General features: G+C 30.5%; 2 protein-coding genes across 2 annotated transcripts; both read left to right on the forward strand.

Annotated features, from left to right (window-relative positions):
• Positions 1-2,085: 2,085 nt before the first annotated feature.
• LOC117909263 (protein transport protein SEC13 homolog B-like) lies at positions 2,086-3,016 on the forward strand. Its single transcript, XM_034823219.1, has one exon. The coding sequence runs from the start codon at positions 2,108-2,110 to the stop codon at positions 3,014-3,016; it is 909 nt and encodes a 302-aa protein (XP_034679110.1). The 5' UTR covers positions 2,086-2,107.
• Positions 3,017-7,230: 4,214 nt separating this feature from the next.
• Positions 7,231-16,880, forward strand: LOC117908860 (probable 28S rRNA (cytosine(4447)-C(5))-methyltransferase). Its single transcript, XM_034822654.1, has 18 exons — positions 7,231-7,332; positions 9,907-10,182; positions 10,265-10,449; positions 10,576-10,639; positions 10,743-10,876; positions 11,007-11,090; positions 11,200-11,274; positions 11,365-11,436; positions 11,537-11,610; positions 12,386-12,438; positions 12,786-12,895; positions 13,941-14,009; positions 14,116-14,190; positions 14,603-14,695; positions 14,773-14,852; positions 14,936-15,035; positions 16,046-16,311; positions 16,486-16,880. Exons 2-18 carry the CDS (start codon positions 9,912-9,914, stop codon positions 16,538-16,540), a joined length of 1,860 nt encoding a protein of 619 aa, XP_034678545.1. The 5' UTR covers positions 7,231-7,332; positions 9,907-9,911; the 3' UTR covers positions 16,541-16,880.
• Positions 16,881-16,896: the final 16 nt, after the last annotated feature.

The raw sequence follows: 16,896 nt of genomic DNA on the forward strand, positions 1-16,896 counted from the left end.
TTTAAAAGTAAAATAACCGCTTTATATATTCCAAATACCATACGTATTTTTTTATATACACATGGTATTTTTTGTTTTTAAAAATAAAGAATAATGATAACTTATATATAAAATGCAAGAGCTACTTGAAACTTACCTAAAAAATATGGATTTAAAAAAAAATGTTTAAAAATTTGGGATATTAATTTTTTTATTATCTCAAATTAAAAAAAAAAAATAAGTAACTTTTAAAAACATAAAGTAACAAAGGAATTGTATCCAGAGCACTTGATGTTCTTATTATTTATTATTATTATTATTATTATTATTTTAAAAAATCCCTTTTACAACAGTAAAAATTTTCATATATATTACCCTTTTTCCTTTTATATATATATATATATATATATATATATATATATATATAGTATATAATAAAATATTCTAACATGCCTATATATATTCTTGTAATAGCTTATATAGTTTAGTAATAAACAAAATATGTATTTATTACTTATAAAATAATATTTAATTTGATAATCTTTTTATATTTGTAATATTCATATTTCTTTTATATTATGGATTAATCTTGTATAAAATCCTAGCTGATCACCCTGAACGAAGAAGAAGCGAGCATAAACCAATCTAGAAGCAAAAGATGAACGATAATGTAGTTTTTAGAAGCAAAAGGAAGTTGTATGTATGCTTATGAGGCTCGAAATGGTTATGCATATTTTATTTACTTGTCAAAAAAAAAAAAAACCCTAAAAAAATATTTCAAAAGATGAACGATAATGTAGTTTTAAAAGCAAAAGGAAGTTGTATGTATGCTTATGAGGCTGGGAATGGTTATACATATTTTATTTACTTGTCAAAAAAAAAAAAAAAAAAAAAAAACTAAGTGGTTCTCTTGTTCTCTTGAATTTTTTTTCTTCATGAAAATGAATAGCAAGGCTCTCGTGCTATGAAAAACAAAGTGGTTCTCGTATTGGTAGTTTCATTCACTATTTGAAATAAGAAAATAACCAATCTAGATTTTTGGACATTCCAAATGGTAACTCAAAACCTTTTTTTCCTTCATATATATTACCTTTTTTCCTTATATAATAAAATATTCTAACATGCCTATATATATTCTTGTAATAGCTTATATAGTTTAGTAATAAACAAAATATGTATTTATTACTTATAAAATAATATTTAATTTGATAATCGTTTTATATTTGTAATATTCATATTCCTTTTATATTATGGATTAATCTTGTATAAAATCTTGGCCAATCACCCTAAACGAAAAAGAAGCGAGCATAAACCTCCTACTATTCTTCACAACCAGGCGCGTGGACTAGGGTCACAGGTGTGTTCTCTGCGAGTAGTTTTTGTTAATTTCCCTTTATTGAAGCTTTATTTGTTCGTTTGTTTGCTTTGTTTAATTCTTTATGCATTTTTATATTTCTGAAATTAAAACGAACAACATCTTTGGTTAGTAGTCTGAAATTAAAATATTTCAAAAGATGAACGATAATGTAGTTTTTAGAAGCAAAAGAAAACTGTATGTATGCTTATGAGGCTGGGAATGGTTATGCATATTTTATTTACTTGTCAAAAAAAAAAAGAGAAAAAAGAAAAAACTAAGTGCATGTTTGGATGCATTTATTTACTTGTTTATTTTTTTAAAAAAAATGTGAATTCTCATATAAAATGTAGGAATTCTTATACAAAAACTAGGTAGAGACCTTTTGTAGTTGAAAACACTCAAAAAATTTTAAATTTAAGGAAGTAAAGTCACTTCCTTAAATTTTTAAAATTTTGAAAAGAATTTTCAAGAATACAAGATGAAGTTTGGTTTTTTGTATGAGAGTTCTTATATCTTGTATAGAAGTTTCCATTTTTAAAAATAAAAAATAGGAAGCATATGCAAATCCCACCTAAATTGTTCTTTTGAGCTTTGCTTTTACTAAGTTAGTTGTTGGTTTTTAAATAGTTTGGAAGTTAAATCAACCTGTTTCCAATCAATTGGTAATGGTATTTTTTGTTTTAGGAGGTCAAGAGAAGGAACCCAAGAAGCTGAGCTGAAGGAAGTTGAGAAGGTGAATTATAGTGATAACCAGAAGGGATATCAGGAAAGATGCCTTCACAGAAGATCAAAACAGGTCACCAGGACACAGTCCATGATGTTGCCATGGATTACTATGGAAAGAGAGTGGCAACAGCTTCATCTGATAGCACCGTTAAGATAATTGGTGTTAGCAATAATGCTTCACAACACCTTGCTACTTTGACTGGCCATCAAGGCCCTGTTTGGCAGGTTGCTTGGGCACACCCCAAGTTTGGATCAATCCTTGCTTCTTGTTCCTGTGATGGCCGAGTGATAATCTGGAAGGAAGGAAATCAAAATGACTGGACACAAGCTCATGTTTTCAGTGATCATAAATCATCTGTCAACTCCATTGCCTGGGCACCTCATGAACTTGGCCTCTGCTTGGCTTGTGGATCCTCTGATGGGAATATCTCTGTCTTCACTGCTAGGTCTGATGGCGCTTGGGACACCACAAAGATAGATCAAGCTCACCCTGTTGGAGTAACCTCAGTTTCATGGGCCCCATCAATGGCTCCTGGTGCTCTGGTTGGATCTGGTCTGCTGGATCCTGTTCAGAAGCTGGTTTCTGGTGGCTGTGATAATACTGTGAAGGTGTGGAAGCTATACAACGGGAATTGGAAGATGGACTGTTTCCCTGCTCTTCAGATGCATACAGATTGGGTAAGGGATGTGGCTTGGGCACCCAACTTGGGGCTTCCAAAGTCCACAATTGCAAGTGCTTCACAGGATGGAACAGTTGTAATATGGACTGTGGTGGGCAAGGAAGGTGATCAATGGGAGGGTAAAGTTTTGAAGGATTTCAAGACCCCAGTTTGGAGGGTCTCATGGTCGCTGACTGGAAACCTATTGGCTGTGGCTGATGGAAACAATAATGTGACATTATGGAAAGAAGCAGTTGATGGTGAGTGGCAACAGGTTACTACAGTGGACCCATAGATTCCATAGCCTGATGAAGAATTTTTTTAATTTTTAAAAATGTAGAGAGGAATCATTCTACATTCAAGTAGAGTGAAGTAATTTTAGTAGAAGTGTTTTTTTTTTTTTAGGAAAATAACATGTTTATCCGAAAAAGATACTATAAGTGGTTTTTTAATACTATTAAGTGATTTTTGAAATTTTTAAGAATGTTTATGAAATTTTATTAAATATTAAAAGAAAAATTCAAAACATTTTTTTAAGCTAAAAAAATTTCTTAAAATCACAATCAGACTTCAAAAGTGCGTTTGATAGTGGTTTCAAGAAATGTTTTTAGCCTTTATAATATTTAAAAAATAAAAAAATTTAAGTGTTAAAAAGGTTAATAACGTTTTTTAGAATTATTATCAAATGTACTCTAAATATTTTTATTAGAGAGATGATTTTTTGGAATGATTATTCACTAAATATTATTTGAATAATTAATTATGTTGTATTTATTAGAAATATATATAAATTACATGAAAAAAAATCCTTAGGCTCATTTAGCCATGTTTTTTGGAACTTTTTTTTTTTCCAAAACTGTTTTTAACTTAAAAAAAATTAAAAACAATTTTTCTAGTATTTTATAAAAATAAAGGTGTTTGGTACTATGTTTTATAAGAATAAAGGTGTTTGGTATGTTGTTTTATAAAAATAAAGGTGTTTGGTAAGTTGTTTCTAAAAATAGTTTTCAAAAATAAAAAACAAAAACTTATTTGGATTAGTTTGTTTTTAAAAATAATATTTTTTTAGTTTTGTAAAAATATTGAAAATTCAAAATTTTATGAAAAATGGAAATAGTTTTGCAATTACAAATAAAATAAAAAAATAAATAATTTTTAGTAAAACATGAATAATAATATTACAATAGAATCATAAATTATACTTTTATAAAAAATACTATTTTAGTATAGGTTAGCAACATAAGGATATTAACATTTTCATAAATTTAGTTAAAAATGAACAACAATAATTTTTAATAATATTTTATTTAAAATAAATGATCAGTAAAGTTTAATTTTTTTAATATGTAAATGAGTCAAGTTTTTCATTTCATGCACACATTACATAATATTTTAAAATATTTTGATTTAATTTTTAATTAATTAGATCGGTTTTTTGAGTTCCATATTATTTAAAAAAATTGTTCAACTCATTAATAAAATTAATATAAAATATCACTTGATTTGAAGTTCATTTTTACAGTGAGAAAATATATGAAAATATAATTATGTGCAAAATAAATCATTTTTCAAAATTATCAAACTTATTAATGAATTTAATGCACAAGTCTTGTTTAATTTGGAGCGAGCTTACTTGGTTTTAAAAAAAAAAAGAATAATGATTTTGTGTAGAAGAGAAATAATAAAATCATTTTAAACCAAATTTTATTTATTAATTTCTAATATTGATTGGATCATTACTTGAGTTTTAAATTTTCTTAAGAAATTACTAGAGACGTTACTGAATCCAACATATTAATTATTATTTAATTTGGAGTTCATTTGCCTAGTGAAAAAAAAAATCATAAAATAAAGATTATATATAAAAAAGAAACAATAAAGTCATTCTAAATTAATTTTTGTCCATAAATTTGGTATTAATAGGTTCACTATTTGATTTTAAAATTATTTTTAAAAATTATAAACTCATTAATAATCCAATGCATTGAGACTTGTTTAATTTCGAGTTTATTTACCTAATAAAAACATTTGTAAATATATATATATATATATATATATATATATAATTTTAGTCTATAACTTATTAATGATATTGATTTCCATGACTTTTTAGTATTAATTAAATTGGTTTTGTAAGTTTCAAATTATTTTTTAAAATTAATAAATTTTATATATCAAGTATAGTTTGTTTTAAAATTTATTTTCTTAATGAAAATTTTAAAAAAGTTAAAAAAAATTAGAAAATTATATGTAATTTAATGGAAGATCATATTTTAATAGAGATTTTAGATCATGAAAAGAGAAAGAAAATGATATCATGTTTAATTTTATTTATTTTTTATGTTTTTTTTTAAATTTTATATGTTTTTCTTTCATTTTTTAAACTTGTGAAAACAACTTTTACTTATTCTTTAAAAATTGTTTTCTATTTCACTTTGTTTTTAAAAACTATTTTAAGAGAACAACTACTAAACAATGTTAGGAATTTTAAAAAATAGATAACTATTTTTAAATTACACAACTAAACAAACATTCATTCTCTATGTAAATAAATATTTTGGTTTAAGGAATGATTTTTTTAGAATTACTATTAACTACATATATTTAAATAAATAAATAAATTATAATTTATAATAATTTATAGGAAAATTAAAACAATCTTTTGATTTTATTAGAGAGTGGTAGATTTGTTGCATTATGTAACTAGAATACTAGAAATTAAATACAAAAATCAAATCTAATAAATTGAAATTAAGCCCTTTTGGGAATTATGAGTCTTACTTGGGGCCAAAATCTGAAATAATAAAATAAAAATAAGGGTGATTTATGGGATTATAATTCTTTTTTGGGGCCAAAATTACATGATTATTATTTTGTTGGTATTTCTATGAGACCTATCATATGTAAATACGAAAAACAAAATCATTTATTGGTCTTATTTCTTAATTAAATACTTCAACACATCTTGTGCGAGTGGGAGATTTCAGAGTTAGGTTAAGATGCCCAAATGGACTAACTCGACCTGACCTAATAAATAAAATAAAATAAAATAAAATGAAGGGAACAGTTCTAAGAGTTTAAAACTATTCAAAATTTGTCACTAAAAAAAAACCTTTAAATTATAAATAACAAAATTTTTCTTTCTGAAGCAAAAATCCTCTCTTTAATAATTTATTGTTCTCTTGAAATTTTTTTCTTCGTGAAAATGAATAGCAAGACTCTTGTGCTGTGCTATGAAAAACAAAGTGGTTCTCGTATTGGTAATTTTATTTACAATTTGAAATAAGAAAACAACCAATCTAGATTTTTGGACATCCCAAACGGTAACCCAAAACCTTTTTTTCCTTAATATATATATTACCCTTTCTCCTTTTATATATATATATATAATACAATAAAATATTCTAACATGCTTATAATTATTTGATTAAAATGAATTAGTTTTTAATATAAAATATATATTCTTGTAATAGCTTATATAGTTTAATAATAAACAAAATATGTATTTATTACTTATAAAATAATATTTAATTTGATAATCTTTTTATATTTGTAATATTCATATTCCTTTTATATTATGGATTCCACAATCATTTATATGGTTTTTTTTTTTCTAATATGTTTTGAGACCTAATTTCAGAAAAGTGTGTTTCAATATACATATTTATAAAAAAGGAAAATAAAAGCAAAAAAAAAAAAAAAGGGCTTTACAAAATTCAAATCTTAAAAATAATTATTTTATGTTTATTTTTTATTTTTATCAAGGTATCACCAAGTTCTACCTTTTGATAACGATACAAGTAAGGATTGAAATATCCGTTTTTATGAATATATCGGTACTTCGATTTTACGGATATATTGAAAATATCGGAGAAATATTGGTGGATATTTTTTCACAAATATCGGTGGAGTGAAAATTATTTAAAATTAATAGGAATACTTGAAAAACTTCAAAAAATGATAAAATAAATAAGAATACATATTTTAAAGTTTTATTGTAAGTGTAATTGACATATATATATATATATATATTCGATATTTGAATTTTAAAAATAATATATATGAATTTTGAAAGTGTATAAAATTAGAATTGAGTTAAAAAATATTTGATTTTATTGAATAAAAATAATTTATACATAATATAATACATATCAGATTGCAATAATCCTTATATTAAGGAAGAGATCGATGTTTTATTATATCGTTAAATGAAGGGAGTTCATCTTGTTAATTATTTTAATAATTTTAAAATACTTTTATTAAAACATATTTTATTATATTTTAAATGAAAAATTAAATTAATTTATATAAAATATCTTCTTTGAAATTTTATTTTTTAAATTTTATTAAAAATAGGTAGTAACAATTTTTTCTATTAATATTAATTTATTTAATAATTAAAATAAAGGTTGATAATTAATAATTATTTATATAGAGAGTAGAAAATTATTCTCATGATTTTTTTATTTTATTTTCATCTCTACTAAATATAAAAATCAAAAGGGCACCCTCTTCTCTCTCGGGCATCAAGAACCCTTTTCTGAAGGTGTCCTCCAACGAGAGAATCCCTAAAAAAGCCCTATTTTCCTCTGCTACTCTCAATCCTCGCAGGTACTAATCTAATCATGTTATTATTATTTTTTTTGCAACCCCCGTTTGATTCCCAAGAAAATCCATCCCCCATTCGATTTCCGGGAAAATTCATCCTCGTTTGATTTCCGAGAAAATCCTTTCAAAACCCCCCAAGAAAACCAAAAAAAATTGCTTTTCTTTTGCTCCCTGTGTTTTCTGGATCTGTTTTAGGGGTCTCTTGGCTGTTGTGCCATTGGATTTAAATTTCACGAACCCTAAATCCACGATTTTTGAGCCAGGCTGAAAAACACAACCTTTGCAAATCATGATCAGAATAGCATCTTATGTTTTTTTTATAAAAAAAAAAAATTGGACAGACTTTGTATCCTGTGCGCGGGCTGGACTGGTAAGAAATATCGGGAAATTTTCCGAAAAATCGGTAAAAATACCGAAATATCGGCGATATTTTGAAATTCTCCTCCGGTTGCTCCGCGCGTCAGCTCCACTCGCGACTTATCTTCGATTTATCGGTGCTTCACCGATATTTCTCCGATATATAGGAGATTTGCCGATTTTTTGACGATATTCCCGGGAATCGATAATCGGGGGCGAATATCGTATCGAGGCCGACCGATATCCGAAATTTCGACGAAATATCGGCGATAAATTCCGATTTTTCAATCCCTCGTACAAGTATACCTTCCCAAGTACTAACTTTAACTTCCCCCACCCCTTCCAGACCAGATCCATTCAGTTGGGCCGAGGTTAAGGCCAGCCCAAACATAGATTAAGCCCAACTTAACCAGACCACGGCCCTAGATTTGGGTTAGGGTTTATCTCGCATAATATCCTGGCCGATCACCCTGAACGAAGAAGAAGCGAGCATAAACCCTAGTCGTGACCTCCTACTATTCTTTACAACTAGGCGCGTGGGTCACTGGTGTGTTCTCTGCGAGCAGTTTTCGTTAATTTCCCTTTATTGAAGCTTTATTTTTTTGTTTGTTTGCTTTGTTTGATTCTTTATGCATTTTTATATTTCTGAAATTGAAACAAACGGCATCTCTTTGGTTAGCAGTCTCAAATTACTTTTCTCTCTGTTGAAAGGAAGAAATTTTCCCGTGAATTTTTAACTGAAACTCTAGAAAAATATTTCAAAAGATGAACGATAATGTAGTTTTTAGAAGCAAAAGGAAGCTGTATGTATGCTTATGAGGCTGGGGAATGGTTATGCTGAAGTTTCTGCCCTAAGTTTAATTTAGGAAGTATTATTGGGAAACCCGGAATTATGTTACAGTTGCTTCGTGGGGATCATTCAGAAAGGGTTTTGCTTGAAATTTCTGGGTTTGAGGTTTTATAGGAAGTAGGATAGGTATAGCATCTTTCTGTGGCTTATATTATGTGAATTCTTCAGTAGGATACTAATAGTTGTTTAAAACTTAATACAGTACGACCCATTATGCCCACAACAAAAAATGGACAATTATTCCATTTATATAGAATGATTATTTGATTCCTTTTCCTCTTTGAATCATAATTCAATCAAATGTTATGATACATTTTAAATGGAAATCGATATGCATTGCAGTTTGTGTCTTCTCTTAAGCTTATTTTATGATACATATACGAAACTACCGATACAACAATGTATATGTGTTTAACTATTTTTTATAACTTTAAGAAAAATCAAGTTCATATATATATATTTTTTTCATTTGAATGATTTGAATATATTAGTTTATTATTTATTTATTTTGTGGGGAAAGAATGATGACAAGCATGAAAACTTGAAATTTTGGAGATGATACATAAAGAAATGCATATGCACAACACATATAAGTACACATATGCTTGTCTTGAATTCGGAACTAAAATCATATGTAAAAATTCAAAAAGTTTATTTTTGTGGATTTTATGATAAACCTATGAGTTAAACTCATATTTTGTTAAATTGAACTTTTCAAAACTCTTGTACTCAATGGTTTCATATGGAATAACATAATTTAACTCTTTAAATCCTACCATCTTTCTTGAAATTGGCTATATATATTACCATATACTTCATGTTTCCAATATATATTTACATTTATGCATATTTTTTGTATTTATTTTTCGAAAAACTTATGATACACGATATGATACGATGCATGATACAAAAAAAGAACAAAAATGATCCATGATGTGATTTACAAGTTAACAACTATGAGTACAATCAATACTCTCACATGACATAGCATTATCAGCATTTTCCATTTCCCTATTGGAACAAAAGGATCAAGGAGAAATGGCTGATATTAATAGGAGTCCAGTTCATTGATCTTGACGATTCCAAATGTGTCGGAATGATTGTGGGAACGGGGACTTCTCATGTCCAAAAAAGTCAATCTTGCTGTGTGGTGCAATCTCTCATGGCTATTGGCTCCTGTCATAGTGTATTGTCCTTTTGGTCTATTATTGTAGTTTAGGTTGCGTGTCTCTGCAAATCAGTGTTTATTTATTTATTTTTAATTTGTCTTCATAACAGTTGCTTAAGTTCTCAGTTTGATATATATATTCATGTACTCCTCTCTTATACTAAGATACAATTTTATCCTGTAAATTTTTATCTGTTCGCAGTTATAATGGCCCCTGCAGCCCTTAATAAGAAAAAGGTCACAAAATCACAAAAACCTCCACCTCAAAAGAAGCAAAAGAAGGAAGTTTTCACTGCTAAGCCTCCAAAGAAACACGACATTTCTGATGATTCTGATAGCCCAACTGAAGAAATAGTAGATCATGAAGGACTTTTTGAAGAAGAAAATGAAGAAGATGGGTTTGATTCTCATTCTGAAGCTTCTTCTGATGGAGATGATCCATTCACTGATGATTTCCTCCAAGGAGGTGATGATGAAGGTCTTTCTCTCCCCCTCTTTCCCTCCTTCCCCATATTCCTAGTTCCTTTGTGATCAGGCATTGTTCACTTTTGTTATTGCAGAGGAAGGTTCAGGTTCAGGTTCAGATTCAGGTTCAGATTCAGATTCAGATTCAGATGAATTTGATATTGAGAAGAAGTCAAGAGCTATTGATGAAGAAAGGGCAAGGGAAGAAGAAGAAGCAGGGGCTGAAATGCAGCTCAACATTAAAGAAGAATCTGACGAGTTCAGATTGCCAACCAAAGAGGTTTGTTATCCTAACTGCCTTTAATTTTGAGCTACCAAGGAGTTATTGATGAGTATGATACAAATTCATTTGTTGTAAATTTCTTATTATGATCTTAGTTCTAGTTTCTTTCTAAAATTCCCTTAGGAGCTTCAAGAAGAGGCACGCCAACCCCCTGATCTCCCAAATCTTCAGCGGAGGATAAAAGAAAGTGAGTGATATTTTATTTTCATTTTTTGCATTTCATGCTTCAGCTGCTCCCTAATTAATTTTCTGAATGTTTTTTCGATCTTAATTGTAATATCTGCCTTTAGTTGTTCGAGTACTGTCAAATTTTAAGTCTTTGAGGCAAGAGGGGGCTCAACGGAAGGATTACGTTGAGCAGCTCAAGGTCGATTTAGGTTCATACTATGGTTACAACGAATTCCTCATTGGGGTTTTGGTGGAGGTGATATATCAAATATTTTTATTCTTGTCTGATGTATCTTTGGCATTGTAAAATTTTTGTTAGTTTTTCTATCCTCAAATTTCCTTTACTAGGTGTTTATCCCAGTTTGCTTTCCATTTTCTTTTCACAGATGTTTCCTGTTGTTGAACTTATGGAACTTATTGAAGCTTTTGAAAAACCTCGACCTATTTGTCTACGGACGAATACCTTGAAGGTGAAATGATGCTTTTGCATTGCTAAATTTTGATCTTGATTCCTGTTTTATATTTCTCTGCTCACATTCTGCATCTTGTTTTTTTTTTTTTCTTCCATTAATGACTCAGACACGTAGAAGGGATTTGGCTGATGTTCTGTTGAACAGAGGGGTAAATTTAGATCCCTTGAGCAAGTGGTCAAAAGTAAGTGATTTTTATCTGCATCTCTTCCTCCCCCCCTCTTTTATCCCCTGCAGTATTGAGAATCTGAAGGACCTTTCTATAAATTCTTAGGTTGGTTTGGTCGTGTATGACTCACAAGTGCCAATTGGTGCCACTCCTGAATATATGGCTGGTTTTTACATGGTAAGTGGGTTTTAAATTTGTGACATGCTGTTGTGATGTTGCATTGAATTTTTCTTGTTTCATATGTTGTGCACAGTTCTCACATTTAATTTTTTCACAGCTGCAAAGTGCAAGCTCATTTTTGCCTGTGATGGCTCTTGCCCCTCAAGAAAAGGAACGGATTGTTGATATGGCGTAAGTAGCTATGGCTTGTTCATGAAGGAATATGCTGCTAACTATCCCATCTGAATCATTTTTTTAATTTTGTTGCCACAAATTCTTATCTTCCTTAGAGAAGTTTTAAATTTTAAAGAATGTTTTACATATATGCTTGTCCACTCCTAGTATACTACAATGAGCTTGTAGCTCCATTTGTCTGTTCCCAATTGCAGTGTTGCTAGTTGCACTTCTAGTGCAGCTTCACTCCAAACAAAATAAAGCAGGTGCACTGTGGGTATGTCATAAGATCTTAGCATATTTCTTACACTAGTTGGTTTTCTTAAATAAAGTCAAGTCCCTGCAGCTGTGTTCAGTAAGGGAAGACAGCCAAATCCTTCAAGTTTCCTTAATTTTCTCAGTTTTCACCAAAGTAATGCCATGTCAGCTATCAATTTCATTATATGATGTTAATTATGTGATCAACATAAGTTTTCTTCCAAATAGTTTTCATAATTTTCTGACTGTTTCAAGGAATGTGATGCATCACTGATAATAAAATAGACAGCATTACTTAATGCAAAACTTAATGGTTATGGGACCTTAGATGAGCCAAGCCCATCCATCAGCAGAAGTTCCATTGTATTTTGGTTCACCACATGGTTTTTAAAAGAATAAAAGGAAAGAAAAAGGGAGAATTTCCCAGGTTATGCTTATGCATAGTTCAATAATTTGTGGAAGTGGAAATGTTTTAGAACATTTGTAGAGCTTTAAGTGGATTCTCCCTGTTGATGCAAATTTATACTTGTTACAGGGCTGCACCTGGTGGGAAGACAACCTACATTGCTGCTCTTATGAAAAACAGCGGTATGTGGAGTTCTCCTGCTGATTTGGTTAATTAAGTTGTGTGTCTCTGCTTGTGCTCGCATCTTGCATGCATGCCTTATTTACATCATTTCGCACTTAACATGCTGATTGGTTGATAATTTTATTTTTTACATTAATTTTATTTTTAAGTTTTAGAGTTTATATGATAAATATTTTCTGGTAGGTTTAATATGGAATAGTTAGTTGCAAAACTGACTTTTTGGCTAAAGGGTGAGGGGGGAATTTAGGGAGATGTTTAAGGCACATACATGTATTCCTTTTTGTTTAGTATAATATATGTGCTCCATATATTTATATTTTTTAGTTTGTTAATGAAAATGTTACAGGGATGATCTTCGCAAATGAGATGAAGGAGCCAAGGCTCAAGTCACTCACCGCAAATTTACATCGTATGGGTGTCACGAATACTGTGGTCTGTAACTACGACGGAAAAGAGGTGCCTCTTGTTACCCTTAATTTTTCTTTGACATGGTAAAGTTTTATGTTTTGAGGTTTCTTTGAATTCTTTAGAATTTGAAAATCTAGTTTGTTGTTACTGTTGGCTTGGTGTCATTCATGGGTTAGGTAAATATCATGTTTTGGTGGACAAGTTTGCTTATTAAATGAATAGTTTCTTGATAGAAACAGGTTAGTTTCTAGTGGTTTTTATAATAAGAGGAATATGTTAAATGTTCTTAAAGGAGATCTTCATTAAATCCCTTTTGAAGTGTTCTCATGCTCTGATGAAAAAAAAAAAAAAAGTGGTCTCATGCTTCATTGGGAATGGAGAAGCATGCATTGTTGGACTTTTTAGATAGCCTTAATTGTGGAGAATTAGGTCTTTATGGTGGCTATCTTGTCTTGAAGGTTTTTGTTTTAACTTTATTTTCTTGGTGCCTCTTGTGTACCATGTGTGTAAATAGGGGGTGCCTCTTTTTGTTAGGCACTGCTTAATATATCCTCTGTTTGCCTATTAAAAAAAGAAAAAATAAAATAAAAGCATAAAGAGGGTGCAACTGGATGTGTACACAAAATATACAAGAGCCCCTCAGGTGAACTATCTATAGTGTTATCAATAATGGATTTGGAACTCATTTCAAACCCTTCACTGTACATGCTGGATAACAATTGCAATCAATTAAGCCTATCCACCTGAGTTGATAACACCTCTATCTCATGGAAGGGGGGTGTACAGTAAGAACAGGCAGTGTAAACATAGGAACATCAGCATTCTTAATGCTCTTCCTTGTAACTTATTAGAACTCTTTCTTGTACTTGAGAATGATTTTCTCTAAAATGGCCTTCTATTCATATTTTGGACCTTGATTTTTTGCTTTTCATTATACCAATATTGTGTGGTGAATTTCTTTCAAGCTCACATCCCCAGGGCCAAGTGCAGACAAGTAGAACAATCTTTTGTATTCTGTGTCAAGTTTTTAAGAGCATTTTTTATTTGAATCAGCATGGCTAATAATCTAATGCTTTTTTCCCCCTGACACCAGCTGCCCAAGGTTTTGGGTCACAATACAGTTGATAGAGTGTTATTGGATGCCCCTTGCAGCGGGACTGGGGTAAATAACTTGCTTCCTTCTACTTGTTGCTTCATGAAACTATATAAGATTTAGCGTTTTTTTAGTCTAAAACAAATTCAAGTAAGAATTTTTTCTTATTGTTCAGGTTATATCAAAAGATGAATCCGTCAAAACTTCTAAAAGCTTGGAAGATATACAGAAATGTGCTCATTTACAGAAGGTATATTATTCTTTCAGTAATGCAAATTTTCTAGATGTATTAGGTTTACCTAGACAGTTCTCCTGGTGTATCAGTTGAGTAGGATAATGTTATTGGAGTAATCGCCGGACGGTTAAAAGAGTGGTGTAGAGGCAGTGAGTATTTATATTTATTGCACCTTATCACATAGGTCTTGTATGTTCTGAATGATAACCATATGGTGGAAAAGTATTGAGGTGGAAACACTGGCCAGTGCTTTTGCCATTGCCCTAAATTTTACAAGTGATGCAGTGCAAAAGCAATCCTTGTGAGGAATATTTTGACCTTGGGCTCTTGTATAATTATTTTTTTTAGTTCAAAATGATTATGCTTTATTAACTTATTTTATTTGGTTTTATTATGTGAATTTGGCATTTTCTTGTTTCTTTTACAGCAACTAATACTTGCTGCCATTGACATGGTGGATGCCAATTCAAAATCTGGGGGATATATTGTCTATTCCACGTGCTCGATAATGATTCCTGAGGTTTGTCTTTGGCAACACCTTTTTGGATTTTTTTTTAAGGCCAATCTTCCCCCTGTTTCTAAATTCGGATCTTGCAGAATGAAGCAGTTATAGATTATGCACTGAAGAAGAGGAATGTAAAACTTGTACCATGTGGACTTGATTTTGGGCGTCCTGGGTAATGCTGATTTCTCACTTGTTGTGCAGTTATAGGCCTTGTCTATTTTCTGTATTTAATGGTGCTTTTTTCCTTGTTAACAGGTTTACACGGTTTAGGGAACATCGGTTTCATCAATCATTAGAAAAGACTAGGCGTTTCTATCCCCATGTTCACAACATGGATGGATTTTTTGTGGCAAAGGTATATTTCAATTATTTTTGTCACTATCAATTGGTTTATCAGTTATTGTTCTGTTGTTTAGACTAGTACTGATAGAATCATGTGTGAATATGCTGCGGCTTGAATATCCTGGATCAATGCTCTACATGCTAGATGCACACTTGGGAGTGATGGTATAAATAAACTGTACACGTGTCCAAGCATCATTAAATCACCTGCCAAATGATTTAGTAAGTGTTTTGGTAAAACTTAATACTTAATGCTTAATAACTTAAGATGACTTTAAATTAAAATTATGTTGAAGTCACTTATTATTTGATTCATACTTTTAAGCATTAAGGTTGTTTGGTAAAACCAAAATTTTTCTAAACTATTAAATTGACATATTTACCTTCATTGGTATTAAGTAATAAGATTATAAGGGAAAAATAAGGAAAGAAAGAGAAATGGGCTATGAAGGCAAAGGATGTTTGGGATTTAGAAAAAGTTAATTATTTTGTTTTATTATTTTAAGCCATTTTTAACTTTAATTTATAATATTAAGTTATTTTATCAAACATACTTAAATTATATTATTAAATCATTAAGTTGATTTACCAAATACCCCATCCGAATGTACCAAATCATGTTTGAGAAAATCATGTGCATTTGAAATGACATGAATCAATTGTGCCCCTGCCATGTTCATCCCCACCAAGCATTCTCAACAGAACTCTCCAAATAGTTGGGATTAAGGGACAGCTGAGTTGAGTTCAATTTTGTTGGTTGTATATGAACATTTTAAGAACTTAAACCATGGCTAAACTGAGTTTTGTTTTGTTCCTCAGGCAGTTTTCTTTGATTTGATATAGATTGTAGTCATAATGTTATGGATATGTAGTGCAATCTCTGGCCCTGTTATTTAATATTCATGATTTTGACTTTTCCCTTTTGTTTCCCTGTTATTTAATTTTACACACAGGGCTCCAAATTTTCTTTTTGGCTTCCTGATTATTTAACAGAGATCAACTTTTCTTATTGGTTTTCTGCAGTTGAAGAAAATGAGCAACTCTAAGCCAAATCCAACACCTTCAGAACCATCAGAAGTGGAGGAGCAAGCTCCTGAGGAAAATGACAGCGACAGCGAATTGAACATGGGAGAAAAAACTCAACAGCATCCTGGTAAAAGAGGGACAAAAAAGGAAAATGGGGGTTTGAAGAATGCAGCTCCTGAAAATGGGAAAAAAGAATCCCCATCCACCACCACAAAGAGGAAGAAGAGGAAATTCCCTTCCAGAGAAGAAATCTCAAAAGCCAGGTAAAAGGCACTCTCCTTGCTGATCAAAAATAAAATGTAGTGAGAAAGGAACTTATCAAAAAAAAATGTAGTGAGAAATATTCCAAATGAAACACTATTTTCACAGGAAAATACAACAAAAGTCCTGAACAAAAACATTATCATAACTGTCTATTTCTTTTAAAACTCCTGCAGAGAAGAGAAGAGAAAAACTATGAGGGAAAAGAAGGGTGCAAGCAAAAGGAGTTGAAGTTATTACTCGTATGACAGCAGCAGCAGCAGAACATAAAGAGCCAAGTGCTAAGCAGACAATATTTTTGGGGTGTATTCAGGGCTAAGTCAGGCATGCGAGAAGAGGATTCAACCAAGAAGCAAAGAAGTAGAACAGCTTCTAACAGTGTGATGGAACAGACAGCTACATTTTGGTTTTGAAGGAGAAGACTTAAAAGTTAACTTGGCCTTATGGGGCACAGCCCCAGTCCCAAAATTTTTGTTTTCCTTTTTATTATTGTTTGTGTTGTATTAGTCTTTCAGTTGTTTGGGCAGAATTGTATGCATCCACTTTATGATAAAAGCATATAGTTTATCTATAGGCAGTCTTAAGTA

This window comes from Vitis riparia, chromosome 19, assembly GCF_004353265.1.
Source record: "Vitis riparia cultivar Riparia Gloire de Montpellier isolate 1030 chromosome 19, EGFV_Vit.rip_1.0, whole genome shotgun sequence".
Classification (NCBI taxonomy): domain Eukaryota; kingdom Viridiplantae; phylum Streptophyta; class Magnoliopsida; order Vitales; family Vitaceae; genus Vitis; species Vitis riparia.

Coding starts and splice junctions, on each gene's coding strand:
- LOC117909263 (XM_034823219.1), top strand. CDS start 2,108: ATGCCTTCACAGAAGATCAAAACAGGTCACCAGGACACAGTCCATGAT.
- LOC117908860 (XM_034822654.1), top strand. CDS start 9,912: ATGGCCCCTGCAGCCCTTAATAAGAAAAAGGTCACAAAATCACAAAAA. Junction 10,450..10,575: donor TCAGATTGCCAACCAAAGAG/GTTTGTTATCCT, acceptor AAATTCCCTTAG/GAGCTTCAAGAAGAGGCACG. Junction 11,437..11,536: donor ATATGGCTGGTTTTTACATG/GTAAGTGGGTTT, acceptor ATTTTTTCACAG/CTGCAAAGTGCAAGCTCATT.